The sequence below is a fragment of the Geotrypetes seraphini genome, chromosome 7, assembly GCF_902459505.1.
Source record: "Geotrypetes seraphini chromosome 7, aGeoSer1.1, whole genome shotgun sequence".
In the NCBI taxonomy this organism is placed as follows: domain Eukaryota; kingdom Metazoa; phylum Chordata; class Amphibia; order Gymnophiona; family Dermophiidae; genus Geotrypetes; species Geotrypetes seraphini.
This window is the reverse complement of record NC_047090.1, coordinates 12196831-12210805: the sequence shown is the minus strand read 5'-3', so window position 1 is coordinate 12210805 and position 13975 is coordinate 12196831. Positions and strand designations below refer to the sequence as shown.

The 13975-nt window shown below is 45.0% G+C and overlaps 1 protein-coding gene across 3 annotated transcripts in view; it reads left to right on the top strand.

The window, feature by feature from the left end:
• The window catches only part of RIC8B (RIC8 guanine nucleotide exchange factor B), a 74208-nt gene that overhangs the window by 28938 nt on the left and 31295 nt on the right, over positions 1 to 13975 (top strand). For 2 of the 3 annotated variants that reach the window (XM_033951654.1, XM_033951652.1), the window contains exons 6-7: positions 3132 to 3282; positions 10888 to 10983. In XM_033951654.1, coding sequence (XP_033807545.1) covers positions 3132 to 3282; positions 10888 to 10983 — 247 coding nt within the window. The remainder of the gene's footprint in view (positions 1 to 3131; positions 3283 to 10887; positions 10984 to 13975) is intronic. The other variant, XM_033951655.1, reaches the window with a different exon arrangement.

Here is a 13975-nt window from a genome sequence, read left to right as displayed (position 1 = left end):
AGTGTAGCTCACGGTACTAGGGGGGGGGGTTCCATGATCATACTTTCTCAGTCCGTAAATCATTTTGGACCAAGGTCAGCCTAGCCAAGTTTTTCTTTGTACTTGTCAGATATATAATATTGCAATAGTCCAGAATGCTAAGGAATAGCGTAAGGGCAGTAGCGTCAAAATAAGCTCTGATAGGGCCTCAACTGGGAGCCAGTGTAGCTCACGGTACTAGGGGGGGGGGTTCCATGATCATACTTTCTCAGTCCGTAAATCATTTTGGACCAAGGTCAGCCTAGCCAAGTTTTTCTTTGTACTTGTCAGATATATAATATTGCAATAGTCCAGAATGCTAAGGAATAGCGTAAGGGCAGTAGCGTGAAAATAAGCTCTGATAGTGCGGAGTTTCCATAGAGTATAATAACTCTTCTGGACCACAGTATCTATTTGATTTGTCATAGTTAGACTCTGATCAAAAACCACTCCCAAGATTTTAATTGTAGGGCTTATTGGAAATGATACTGAGTTGATCTTAATTGTTGATTCTGGAATTATCCTTCTTGATGATGCAAAGAAAAACTTAGGGCTCCGTTTTTCAAGCCACGCTAGTGGGGTTAACGCGACTTTTCATCACGCGCTAACCCCCACGCTGGCCAAAAACTACCGCCTGCTCAAGAGGAGGCGGTAGCGGGCAGCGGTTTAGCGAGCAGCTTGATAAAAGGAGCCCTTAGTCTTGTCCCGATTTAATTTTAACTTAAATTCTTGCATCCAAGACTCGATAACTTGGGTGCTCTTGGATAGCGTATTACAACAGGAAATGATTACTGTAACTTCGCCAGCATAGCTAAATATCTTTAGGCCCAATTGCTCATCCAATAACCCAATGAGAGAAGATACACATTAAAGAGTGTGGCAGAGAGTGGGGAGCCCTGTGGGACACCACACGGACAGTAGATCCTTAAATTGAACCTGGTAAATTCTTGATTCCAAGAATTCTTTAAAGCAGTGGTCTCCAACTCAAACCCTTTGCAGGGCCACATTTTGGATTTGTAGGTACTTGGAGGGCCGCAGAAAAAATAGTTAATGTCTTATTAAAGAAATGACAATTTTGCATGAGGTAAAACTCTTTATAGTTTATAAATCTTTCCTTTTGGCCAAGTCTTAATAATAATATTGGCATTTATAGCTAAAGAGACATCTGATCAAGAAACTGTTTTATTTTACTTTTGTGATTAGGATAAACATACTGAGGGCCTCAAAATAGTACCTGGCGGGCCGCATGTGGCCCCCGGGCCGTGAGTTTGAGACCACTGCTTTAAAGTAAACCATGAAAAGACTTTACCCTGGATTCCTAAAGAATCCAGAAATTCAAGCAATTGGAGCCATGCAATCAAAAAAGGCTTGTAAACCAGCTTTTATGGAAACAAACAAAAGTTTAAAAAGAGTTTTAAAATGTATGAATTATTGAAAGAACAAATCTGCTAGCAGAATCACATCAAGAAAATGTGAAAACATCCTTTAAAACCCTAAAAAGCACTTTGCTCTAACAGATTTAGCAGGTAATAATGCTGAGGCCTGTTTTATTTCTATGGCTAGAACCCCTTTAAAATTTTATGCATTCCAGTGGCACGGATGTATTTCAGTGATGCATATATATGCATTTCACTTGCTGTTTGTGTTCCAAAAGTGATTTTAGCTAATATTAACCTTCTAACTTGTTTATTTTTTTGTAAAGAAAATACATTCCCCCTCCCTTATAAAGCTGTACTTGGGTTTTTAGCATAGGATTCCTACAAGTGTCTGAGCTTTGTAAAGCAGGGGGATTTTTGCCTTAGAACCAATAAAAATCAATGCCTAAATCAAAAGAAAAGGTGTTATTTAACAGAAATAAAGCCAATGATAAAACCTTGAAAGATTTGCTACAAAATGTATTAAAAAATGAGGTGAAGTATTGCTAAAATAATAATCCAGGAGGTCTTTCTCATTACATTACTGCTAACGACACATTGGCCCATAAGTGGTGCCTTAAGTTAGGTTCTTGTAGGCGCTCTACTGGTGCCTAACTTAAGTTGAAAACACGGTTAAAAATTTTATTTAAAAAAGGCAAAATATAGGTGCCTACATCGCGCTTATGGAGACGCTTTACGACATCTAATGCCTCTGTAGGTGTGGCTTAATGCCGGAAGTGGTGTCAGGTGTTGTAAAGTGCCTCTGTAGGCACCATTTACGTAAAAGGTAGTCGCCAGAAATGTAGACCTTGAAATACCTGGCCTACATTTCCAGTACCAAAACCTTCACTTTTCAAGCAGCTAAACTGAACCCATGGCTAGCCCAAATGGTGCTCGAGGCCCCCACCTACCTCGACTTCAGAAAGCTACTCAAAACTCACCTTTTCCACGGACACAACCACTGATATCCTGTCCCCCACTACTCCCCCCCCTCTACAATGCACTGAAATCCCCTCTCTCTCCTTCTTACTTTAATATCCCTTCCCACTACCCTCAACCTTTACTTCCCTTCTCCAGCTAACCTCAACGACATCATTCTATGTCAATTGTTCATTATTGTTCGTGCACTATTTGTAATCTCCGATATGTTTATAACTTTGATAAATTGCTGTGAACCGCCTAGAACTCCCTGGGTATGGCGGTATATAAGAATAAAGTTATTATTATTTTCCGAAGCTGTGATTCTATAAATGCTGCCATTGCCTGATGGACACACGATTGGCAGCCATTTTAAAAGGCAGTCACTGTCAACAGTGCCATTTATGGAATCTGCACCATTGTGGGTAATATTAAAAATATTTCCCCACTTGTAGGGCATGGCAGATATATGTCATATGTGCTCAGGAGAACACCCACTTTTGCATGGACTATAGAGTTTCCCATGCGCTGCAAAGCAAGCTCATACTTTATAAAACCATGCATACCACACAGAGTACATGCAGAAATTGACATCTGCCTCAAAGCACGAGTGAATTTGTGCACAAGCATTTCCAAGCACTTGGGAATTATTTCAGCCTCCTATTTCCATGATTCTAAAATTGCCTGCTCTGAATGCCCTGCTGGAAAATTACCGCCATTACTGTTAGAATTGTGATTGATTTTCAGAAAAATCTTTTATTCTAAATTTCTGTTTCTCAGTAATACAGTCAACCTTTTAAACAATGTTCCTGTTTCCTGTCTGGATGTGCTGATCGGTCCTGAAGCCCAGGAAGGATCTGTGTTGTATAATGGAATAAATATGGAAGCCATTCAGGCTTTGCTGGATTTTATGGAAAAGAGAATAGATAAGGTGAGTTGGCATGTCCAAAAGAAAAAGGAGCCTTGATTTTGGAAAGGTGCATGATCTCCATCCTGCTCTGAGCTCTTGGCCTTTCATCTTAAGGCATAGCCAGTCAGGTTATCAGGATACCAATGATGAATATGCATGAAACAAGATTTACATACAGTGGAGGCAATACATGCAAATTGGTCTAATTCATATTCATTTTGGATATCTGGAAAACCAGACCGATGTGTTGTATTCCAAGGACTGGGTTGAGAATCCATTTTCTAAAAGTAAACACATCTCCCCCTTTGTCTCTTGTTCATCTCTGAAGTCTTCGGTAGCAAAATGTTTACCCTGAACCTTTGAAAATTGTACATTTCTGTCTTTCTGTCTGAAACAGATACCGGTCCAGCTCTGGTAGGGAGGTGCCCATTCAGTCCCTTTAGATATAGTGAGGCGCCCCCTGTCCCAGAAAGTTAGGGGCCATCTTGCAACCTCATCCTCCACATTTTTCTTGTGAAAGCTAAATAGTGACCTGCAAGGGCCTAAAGCAGCAATGGTGAGGCAGGAGAGGCTGTAGCAGTGGCCTGACGAGAAGCCAAGCCAGGTTCAAATCCCACAACTGCTTCTTGTGACCTTGGGCAAGACAATTAAACCTCCATCACTTGAGCTATAGAATTAGATTGTACACTCTCCTGGAACAGGGAAAATGCCCACGGGCCAATTCTATAACTTGGTGCCTCTATATAGGTAGTGCAATGGGGTGGAATTAGATGTACCCATGTTGCCCTGGAATACTGACATGAGGGCTGATTGACGTTTTGACGTGCTAAAACTTCAAGTGTGTCCATTTATAAATCTTTTTCAGCATCCATGTAGAATACACTTGAGAGTTTCCACCCCTTTGATTGAAAATAGTTATAAGCTCTTATATCAATGGTATTATACTCCCTTGAAACTTTGTAAAATATTTAAATCTGGAGATGGAAAGTGTTGGCACCAATGTGGGCAGGTGGGCTCGTTCATGCATATATGGTGAGATTGTCCCAAAATTACTGCATTTTGGACTAAGGTCCTGATAAATCATCAGCTGTGTACTTCTCATATTTATCCTAAAAGGGTGGAGAGCTGTTTGTTAAATTTTCCTGTGCAGGGTATCCCTAGGGAAATCTATCATTTGGCCATATATATGTTTACTACTGCAAGGATGGTAATTGCTAAAGGGTGGAAGACACCAGAGGCACCTGACTTGGCTTTATTGTATCATAAGCTAGACCACTGTTCTTCAACCGCCGGTCCGCAGACCGGTGCCAGTCTACGCAGGGCTGGCAAAATTTCAGACCTCCTGTCCCGAAGCTGTACTCAGGGACAACGGGACAGGCGATCATTTCCTGTCCCTACCTGTCAGCGCAAAAAAAAAAAAGCCTCCCTCCTTCCTTTCCCCGGATCGGCTGCTGTCTTACTGCCCTGCTGCTGCTGCTGCTAGAGCTGACAGGAAGTCTTCTTTCCGACATCAATTCTGGCTGGCCCAGAACGTCCTCTCCGACGTCAGAATTGACGCCAGCTTTAGCAGTAGCAGCAGCAGGGCGGTAAGATAGTAGCCGACCCGGGGAAAGGAAGGAGGGAGGCTTTTTTTATTTTGCATGACAGGGAGGGAAGGAGGTAGGTAGGCAAGCAGGCTGGCTTTGGCCAGGGAGGGAGGGAGAGAGGTAGACAGGCAGGCAGGCTGGCTTCGGGGTTGGGGGTGGGACAAAGTGTGGAAGGCAGTGAGAGGGACATAGGAAGGAGGCGCTGGGGGCACTAAAGACATGGGAAGGATGCACTGGGGGCACTAAAGACAGGAAGGGGCACTAAGGACATGGGAAGGAGGCACTGGGAGCACTAAAAACATGGGTAGGAGGCACTGGGTGCACTAAGGACATAGGAAGGAAAGAGGGAAGGAATAGAAAGGGACAATTCTTGGGCCTGAGTGCAGAAAGAAAGAAATAAAAGAAAGGATACACAGACAGAAGGAAACGCAACCAGAGACTCATGAAATCACCAGACAGCAAAGGTAGGAAAAATGATTTTATTTTCAATTTAGTGATCAAAACGTGTCAGTTTTGAGAATTTATATCCGCTGTCTATATTTTGCACTATATTTGTCTTATTTTTCTATAGTTACTGAGGTGACCGAGCTCGCGGAGATGGGGCGGAAACGGGGTTTTAAAATTTTAGTCCTAGTAGTTTGCCTTATTTCTGCCGGTCCATGGGTGTAAAAAGGTTGAAAAACACTGAGCTAGACTATGTGTGTTTAATGTCCCAGATGACGGCGTATAGGCGGGGAAGTTTGAATGATTTACATAAAGTGTGGGATGCCTATATGCAATGGAGGGAATGTAATAGCTATGGAGGATATGGTTGTCAGGAAGGGGAGGGATGCTAGGAGATGGGGGGCAGAGGGGGATGCTGCTCTTATCTGGTTTGTATAAATTGGATTTTTGCTTTGACTGTTTGCTGGTTATTGTCTGTTATGGATGTGAAAATTTCTAAATAAAAATACTGTACTTTGGGGGGAAAAAAAGGAGTGTCCATTTATGAAAGGTCAATGGCTGGCCTATGTTAGAGTGTTTAAGTGCACCACGCATTGCATAGGGTCCTCCATTGTCTGTCCATGTTCTGTCCACTCGCACATTCCCCTTGCAGGAATGCGCTAAGTGAATTTACTGCTAATATACTATAACCGTAAACATCTCTTTGGCGCCTAATGTTACATGTCAGAATCGGTTCTCCAGTGTCCGGAATGTAGCTCACTTTGCGCTGCTTTTGCAAAGTTGTGATCTGTGGCTAGGACACACTTATAAGGATGGCAGGAGGGATTGCGAAGATCCGCAACGTGACATAATCAAGCTGGAGAAATGGGCATCGACATGACAAATGAGGTTCAACGTGGATAAGTGTACATAAGAACATAAGAATTGCCGCTGCTGGGTCAGACCAGTGGTCCATCATGCACAGCAGTCCGCTCACGCGGCGGCCCTCTGGTCAAAGACCAGCACCCTAACCGAGACTAGCCCTACCAGCGTACACTCTTATTCACCAGGAACTTGTCTAACTTTGTCTTGAATCCCTGGAGGGTGTTTTCCCCTATGACAGTCTCCGGAAGAGCGTTCCAGTTTTCTACCACTCTCTTGGTGAAGAAGAACTTCCTTACGTTTGTACGGAATCTATCCCTTTCAGCTTTAGTGAGTGCCCTCTCGTTCTCCCTACTTTGTAGAGGGTGAACAACCTGTCCTTATCTACTAAGTCTATCCCCTTCAGTACCTTGAATGTTTCGATCATGTGCCATCTTAATCTCCTCTGTTCAAGGGAGAAGAGGCCCAGTTTCTCTAATCTTTTAACTGTACGGCAGCTCCACCAACCCCTTAACCATCTTAGTTGCTCTTCTCTGGACCCTTTCGAGTAGTACCGTGTCCTTCTTCATGTACGGCGACCAGTGCTGCACGCAGTACTCCAGGTGAGGGCGCACCATGGCCTGGTACAGCGGCATAATAACCTTCTCCGATCTGTTCATGATCCCCTTCTTTATCATTCCTAGCATTCTGTTCGCCCTTTGCGTGGACGGCTTCATCGACTTATTGATCAGAATTCCCAAGTCTCTTTCCTGGGAGGTCTCTCCAAGTACCACCCCGGACATCCTGTATTCATACATGAGATTTTTGTTATCAACATGCATCACTTTGCATTTATCTACGTTGAACCTTATCTGCCATGTTGATGGCCATTCCTCGAGCCTGATTATGTCACGTTGCAGATCTTCGCAATCCTCCTGCATCTTCTCCACTCTGAATAGCTTCGTATCGTCCGCAAATTTAATCACCTCGCTCGTCGTACCTTTGTCCAGATCGTTTATAAAAGATGTTGAAGAGCACGGGGCCAAGCACTGAGCCCTGCGGCACCCTACTAGTGACACTCTTCCAGTCCGAGTACTGTCCATTTACCCCCATTCTCTGTTTCCTATGCTCCAGCCAGTTTTTAATTCACGTGAGTATTTCACCCTCGATTCCACGGCTCGAAAACTTTCCGAAGTAGTCATTCATGTGGAATCTTGTTGAACGCCTTCTGAAAGTCCAGATATACAATGTCGACCGGGTTGCCCTTGTCTATCTGCCTGTTTACTCCCTCAAAGAAGTGCAGCAAGTTTGTCAAACAAAATCTGCCCTTGCTGAAACTGTGCTGGCTGGTCCTCATCAGACCATGTCCGTTAAGGTGATCGATGATGTGGTCCTTTATCAGCGCCTCTACCATCTTTCCCGGTACCGAGGTCAGACTCACTGCTCTGTAGTTTCCAGGGTCTCCCCTCGAACCTTTTTTGAAGATCGGCGTAACATTCGCCACCTTCCAGTCCTCCAGAATCTTTCCCGATTTGATCAACAGATTGGCTATTAGTTGAAGCAGTTCAGCTATGGTCCCTTTCAGACCCTTGATGACCCTCGGATGGATGCCACCCGGGGATTTATCGCTTTTAAGCCTATCAATCTGCCTGCATACCTCTTCTAGACTGACCGTCAACCCTGTCAGTTTCCCATTTTCACTTCCAGCATATAGCCTGATGGGTTCCGGTATGCTGTGTATATTCTCTTTGGTAAATACAGACGCAAAAAATGTGTTCAGTCTGTCGGCGATTGCTTTGTCCTCCTTTAGTGCTCCCTTTATTCCTTGGTCATCCAACGGTCCCACCGCTTCATTCGTGGGTCGTTTCCCTTTAATATATCGCCTCCTTGGCTATTTTTTCCTCATAATCTCTTTTGGCCCCTGTTACTGCCTTATGGCACCTGCATTGATGTAGCTTGTACTTATTCCAGTTTTCGTCCGTTTTTTTTATCTTTTCCACTCCTTAAATGAGGTGTGTTTTTTTTTGTCTCTGATCGCTTCCTTAACTTCTACAGTGAGTCACGCCGGTTCTTTATTCTTTTTCCTCTTTGATCCCTTGTTGATACGCGGTATATATAGATTTTGTGCCTCAGTGACCGTATCCTTAAAAAGAGACCAAGCTTGCTCTAGCATCTTTACAGTGTTTATCCTCTTCTTAATCTTCTTCCCCACCATGCATCTCATCCCTTCGTAATTCCCTTTTCGGAAGTTTAGCGCCGTGGTCATCGTTCTAGACCGATGTTTCATCCCTGTTTCCAGGGATGTGATTGCTGTTTCCCAGTGTCCCTTCTACTTCTACATCCTCGCAGCCCATTTAGAATTAAGTCCAGAATTGCGTTTCCTCTTGTGTTTTCCTTGACAAGTTGTTCCAGGAAGCAGTCACCTACAGTTTCCAGGAACTTGGTCGCTCTAGCACAGCCAGAAGTGCCGAGGTTCCATTCTATCGCCAGATAATTGAAGTCACCCATGATAACTGCGTTGCCTCCCTTGCAGTTGTAAAGTGATGCATTTCGGTAATAAAAATCTCATGAACGAATACAGGATGTCCAGGACGGTACTTGGAGAGACCTCCCAGGAAAGTGACTTGGGAGTTCTGATCGACAAGTCGATAAAGCCATTCGCGCAATGTGCGGTGGCGGCGAAAAGGGCAAACAGAATGCTAGGAATGATAAAGGGGATCACAAACAGATCGGAGAAGGTTATCATGCTGCTGTACCGGGCTATGGTGCGCCCTCACCTGGAGTACTGCGTCCAGCACTGGTCGCCGTATATGAAGAAGGACACGGTACTACTCGAAAGGGTCCAAAGAGCGACTAAAATGGTTAAGGGACTGGAGAAGTTGCCGTACAGTGAAAGATTAGAGAAACTGGGCCTTTACTCCCTCGAAGAACATAAGAACATAAGCATTGCCTCTGCCGGGTCAGACCAGGGGTCCATCGTGCCCGGCAGTCCGCTCCCGCGGCGGCCCCCCAGGTCTGAGGCCTATTCGGGCTTTTTCTCCACTATCACATTTTGCATTTTACTGTAGAACAATCTTTCACTGCACCGTAGACTTGAAAGTACCTTCAGCACAATGACTGGAACCTCGGTTGCCTCAGAATCTGGACCTGTCCTGTATTCTCCTCTCAATTTAAAGTTTAATTATGTAACTTTGATCTCTATACAATCTTTTCTTGTAGTTTCCTATCGGTATTAGGATTTTTTAGATACCTGTTATCGTAAATTGTTGAGATGGTCACATCAGAGGTTTATCAAATGTTAATAAGCCTGAAACTAGAGAGGCTGAAAAGAGAGATGTTGGGATAAACAGAAAAGCATGACGATTTTCAACCTTCTGTATATGAGTAACTAGTGGTTTATTGGGGTAACAGTTGAGCCTCTTCAGGCTACAGAGATTTCACAACAGGGACCTTTAGCCTCCTTAAAAAAAGAGCATCACTTTAGGTGTTTCCAAGTCAAGGGAGTAAAATCACACTTAGAATAACTTTTAAAATCATACTGTTAACTTTTAAAATTCAACAGTCACATGGGCCGATATTTCTGGATCATCTTTTGATACCGTATTCTCAGATCAACACAACAACATTTATTAACTATTCCTTCTCTAAAAATAATAGGGACCAGGAGATCTACCATTTTCTCGGTCATAGCACCCCAGCTTTGGAACAATCTACCACTATACCTACGTAATGAACCTTCCTTAGGAAAATTCAAGCGCTCCTTAAAAAGCTTTCTGTATAGACAGCATAACTTAGACCCTAATCAATCTTATGGGTAGGTCGCCCAATTATCCTTATTTTATTTTCTTCTTATGTGTTCCCACCATATGTGTTCTTCCTTAAATGTTTCTTTTCTTTCTTTAAAGATTGTAGTTCATCCCCCTTGCCTTTTGTACCAGTTTGGATTAGAACGTATATAATTTGTATACAATGTCTTGTTTTGACCTCCCCTTTTAAAAAAAAATGTTATACGCATTGAAATATAGGATATTGCGTAGATAACAAATCTTAATAAACTTGAACATGGCGGTACTTGAGGGAGTCCAGAGAAGAGCGGCAAAGTTGATAAAGGGTATGGAAAACTTCTCATATGCGGACAGATTGGAAATGCTGGGGCTATTCTCTCTGGAAAAGCGGAGACTTAGGGAAGATATGATAGAAACCTTCAAAATCATGAAGGGTATAGAGAAGGTAGACAGGGACAAATTCTTCAGGCTGTGGGGAGCCACAAGCACAAGGGGGCACTCGGAGAAATTGAAAAAGGACAGGTTTAGAACAAATGTTAGGAGGTTCTTTTTCACTCAGAGGGTGGTGGACACATGGAACGCGCTCCCGGAGGCTGTAATAGGCCAGAGCACGCTACAGGGGTTCAAGGAAGGTCTAGATAAGTTCCTAAAAGATAAGGGGATTGAGGGGTACAGAAAGAAGTAGAGGTAGGTTATAGGATTAGACAGAAACCACTTCACAGGTCACGGACCTGATGGGCCGCCGCGGGAGCGGGCCGCTGGGCGCGATGGACCTCTGGTCTGACCCAGTGGAGGCAACTTCTTATGTTCTTATGTTCTTGATCTACTCAAACACTTTGGCACTTTAATGTGTTAATATTACATGAGCTGCACCTACTTTTAGACTTGTAAGAGAAGAATGTGCTCAGGTTATATTGTTCTATGATTCATTGAACTGGTGCTGTGGCATTTCTTTCTGATCCCTTTTTCAGGGTAGCAGCTACCGAGAACGTCTTACCCCAGTGCTTAGCCTGTTGACAGACTGCTCCCGAGCTCATCGGAACATGAGGAAGTTCGTCAAAGCTCAGGTAACCTCCAAAAGCAGAATAAAGAGTTCCCGTCTGTTTGAAAAGGAAGTAGTCGTAACGGCCACTAACTGTGTAAGGCTAAGCAAGAGCGCCTCCTCTATAATCCCAGTGCTGCCATTGATTCGCTGTGCTATTGTCACTCATTTTACATACTCAGTGCTCTGGGACAAGGTCAAGTTTTCATCTATGGACTACACCGCGCTTTTATTCCATGTTGACATTCACCTTGGCTTTTCAGGTCGCACTCTTGTTACTCAGTTCCTTTCTATTTTTCTATGTCTGTGTTATGTCTATTGCACAAATAGCTCCTCGGGTTAATTTTATATTTCATCTAGTCCTTGCTGCTAATCCTCTATGCTTACTTTGTTCATTGCCTAATCACCAGCTTTCCTTACCCCCTACTCCCCATGCAAGGTTGGAATATACAAGGCAGTTGGTCATCTTTTTAGCTTTATTCTTATGGAACGCGCTACCCCTCCATTTGGGTTGGAGGCCCTCTAGGAGAAATTCTGCGAGGGCCTTAAAACATATTTTTTCTCTCTCATTGGGACGTCATGGATGTTGGTAGGTTCTGTGCAGGTGTGTCTCTTTCTTCCCTCTCACTCTTTCCTGTTCCTTATCGTTGACTCTGCTTTCCTATCAAGATTTATGAGCTCCTTTCCATCTCTTATAAACTGGTTTGACATTTTATAATGAAAATCAGTATAGCAAATTTATATAAAGGAAACATACTTCACATGTTTTTGTTATCATCTTGCAAGACTGGTCCAGATGCAAGGATACTGTATTTTTCATTCCATAAGATGCACTTTTTCCACCCCAAAAAACGGGGTGGAAATAAGGGTGTGTCTTATGGAGCAAATACCACCTCCCCCCGTAGGCAGGCCCCCCAGTACCTTTTTTTAAAGTCCCCTTTCCGTGCTCCTGCCTTACTCCCTCGCCGGTGCAGAAGGCAGGCGCATGCTGTCCGTGTTCCTGTCTGGTCTGGCGCTGTTCCCGATTGCCTGCAGTCAATTCTTGTGACTTGCAAGAACTGACTGCATGCGCATGCCTTCTGCGCCGCTCTGCTCAAACTGAAAAAGAGCCATCCAGCAAGGGAGACAGGCAGGAGCGCAGATAGGGGACTTTAAAAAAAGTTACCGAGAGGGCTGCCTACGGGGGGGGTGGCTGTGTTGCCTATGGAGGCGGTGCCTCTGCTGCCTATGGGGGGTTGCCTCTGCTGCCTATGGGAGGGGTGCCTCTGCTGCCTAGGGGGGTGTACCTATGCTGCCTAAGGGGGGGTGCCTATGCTGTCTACAGATTTTTTGCTCTATAAGACCCTGTCCCGGCCTACCACTTGACCACCAGAGGGGGTACAGGGCAGGGCGGTGGGAATTTTTTTTCCTTGGGTTTTCCCCCTCTATAGATGGGTGCGTCTTATGGTCGGGTGCGTCTTATAGAGTGAAAAATATGGTAAATGCTGCCCAACCAGAAGCTGGAGCAGAATACTGATGTTTCAGTGATATTATCATTTGTATAAGGGGTACTGCAGCCAGTATTTCTATTCCTCCAGCAAATGGGGATTGGCCACCGTGAGAATGGGCTACTGGGCTTGATGGACCATTGGTCTGACCCAGTAAGACTATTCTTATGTTCTTAGGATGGGCTACCAAAGGAGCTCTCAGAGTTCGGTCTATTGACCTTTCCCTTAGTTGATCAGTGAGAGTTCTCCCCATGAGCCCCAAGCCTTGACCCACAAACGGGCCTTCATTTGACAAGGCTTGGCCTAGTGGTCTGTCTTCTTCCCCTCCCTCTGTATGTCCTCCTTCTTCCTGTCTTCAGGTTAGGACTTTGTGGGATTTGTGAAACTGGCTTTAAAAACTCTTAAACGGGTATTCAAGGGCAGTGAAGTGAATAGAGGCAGACAGGTTGCAACCAGAGAGGGAAGGTCCCTAGAATGGCTTCTCTGGCTCTGCCCTGTTGCCTGAGTAGTTATTGATAACCTGATAGAGATCTATGCAAGGAAGGCACCTCTAGGGTCATATAGGAGAACAACAGCAGCCAGCGTCAGGTGTGAAGGAGAGCCAGTTCTGCGTGTAGCTGGCGGATGAAAAGCATTACATTTCCTGACAGCAGAGAGGGAGGGTGGCCAGCTGTGTCGCAAGGAGGAATTGCAATTCCAGCCATGTTTGTGCTGGCCTTCAGACCTGTCATGAGGACATGGCAGCTTTTTGAGTTCTTGTTTCTGTCGAAGCTGTGGCAAAGCAGACTACAGGCTCGGGTAGTGGGCTTCTTCACAGCTGGGAAGCTGGTAGATGGTTCCTGCTGATTGTGTTCCCATGAGTGAAAGTAGCAGCCCTTTGAAACAGCTACAGAAGTGTGGCAGAGGTACAGCTATAGCAGCAGTCTCAAACACGCGGTCCGCGGGCCACATATGGCTCTCCAGGTTTTATTTGCGGCCCGCGGTCTGGATGCGATCAACAGCATTTCTCTTCCCCTTTCCCTTCCTTTTGGAGCAGCAGCGTGTCTTGCCGGCTCGTTCCGTTCAAAGCCGCAGGTTGGCGGCTCCTCGCGCTATCCACTCCTGCATCGGAAGCCTCTCTGACGTCACAACATCAGAGAGGCTTCAGACGCAGGCGTGGATCTCGGGAGGAGCCGCCACCCGCGGCTTTGAATGGAATGAGCCGGCCAGACACGCTGCTGCTCCACAAGGAAGAGAACGGAAGGGGAAAGAGAAATGCTTCTGCTACATAGGAAAGGGGGACCCTAGGGAAATGCTGCTGCTGCTGTACAGGGAAAGGGAGAGAGAGGGAAAGGGGAAGAGAAATGCCTCTCCTGCACAGGAAAGGGGGACGGGAAATGCTGCTTCTGTTGCTGCTGCCCCCAACTGGGGAAAGAGAGGGAAGGAAGGAAAAGGGAGAGGAGAGGAATAAAAGAAGAAGCCAAGTTCATGGGAAGGAAAGGAGATATCAGACCATGGAGGGAGAGGGAGAGATGCCAGGGCATGGGGGAA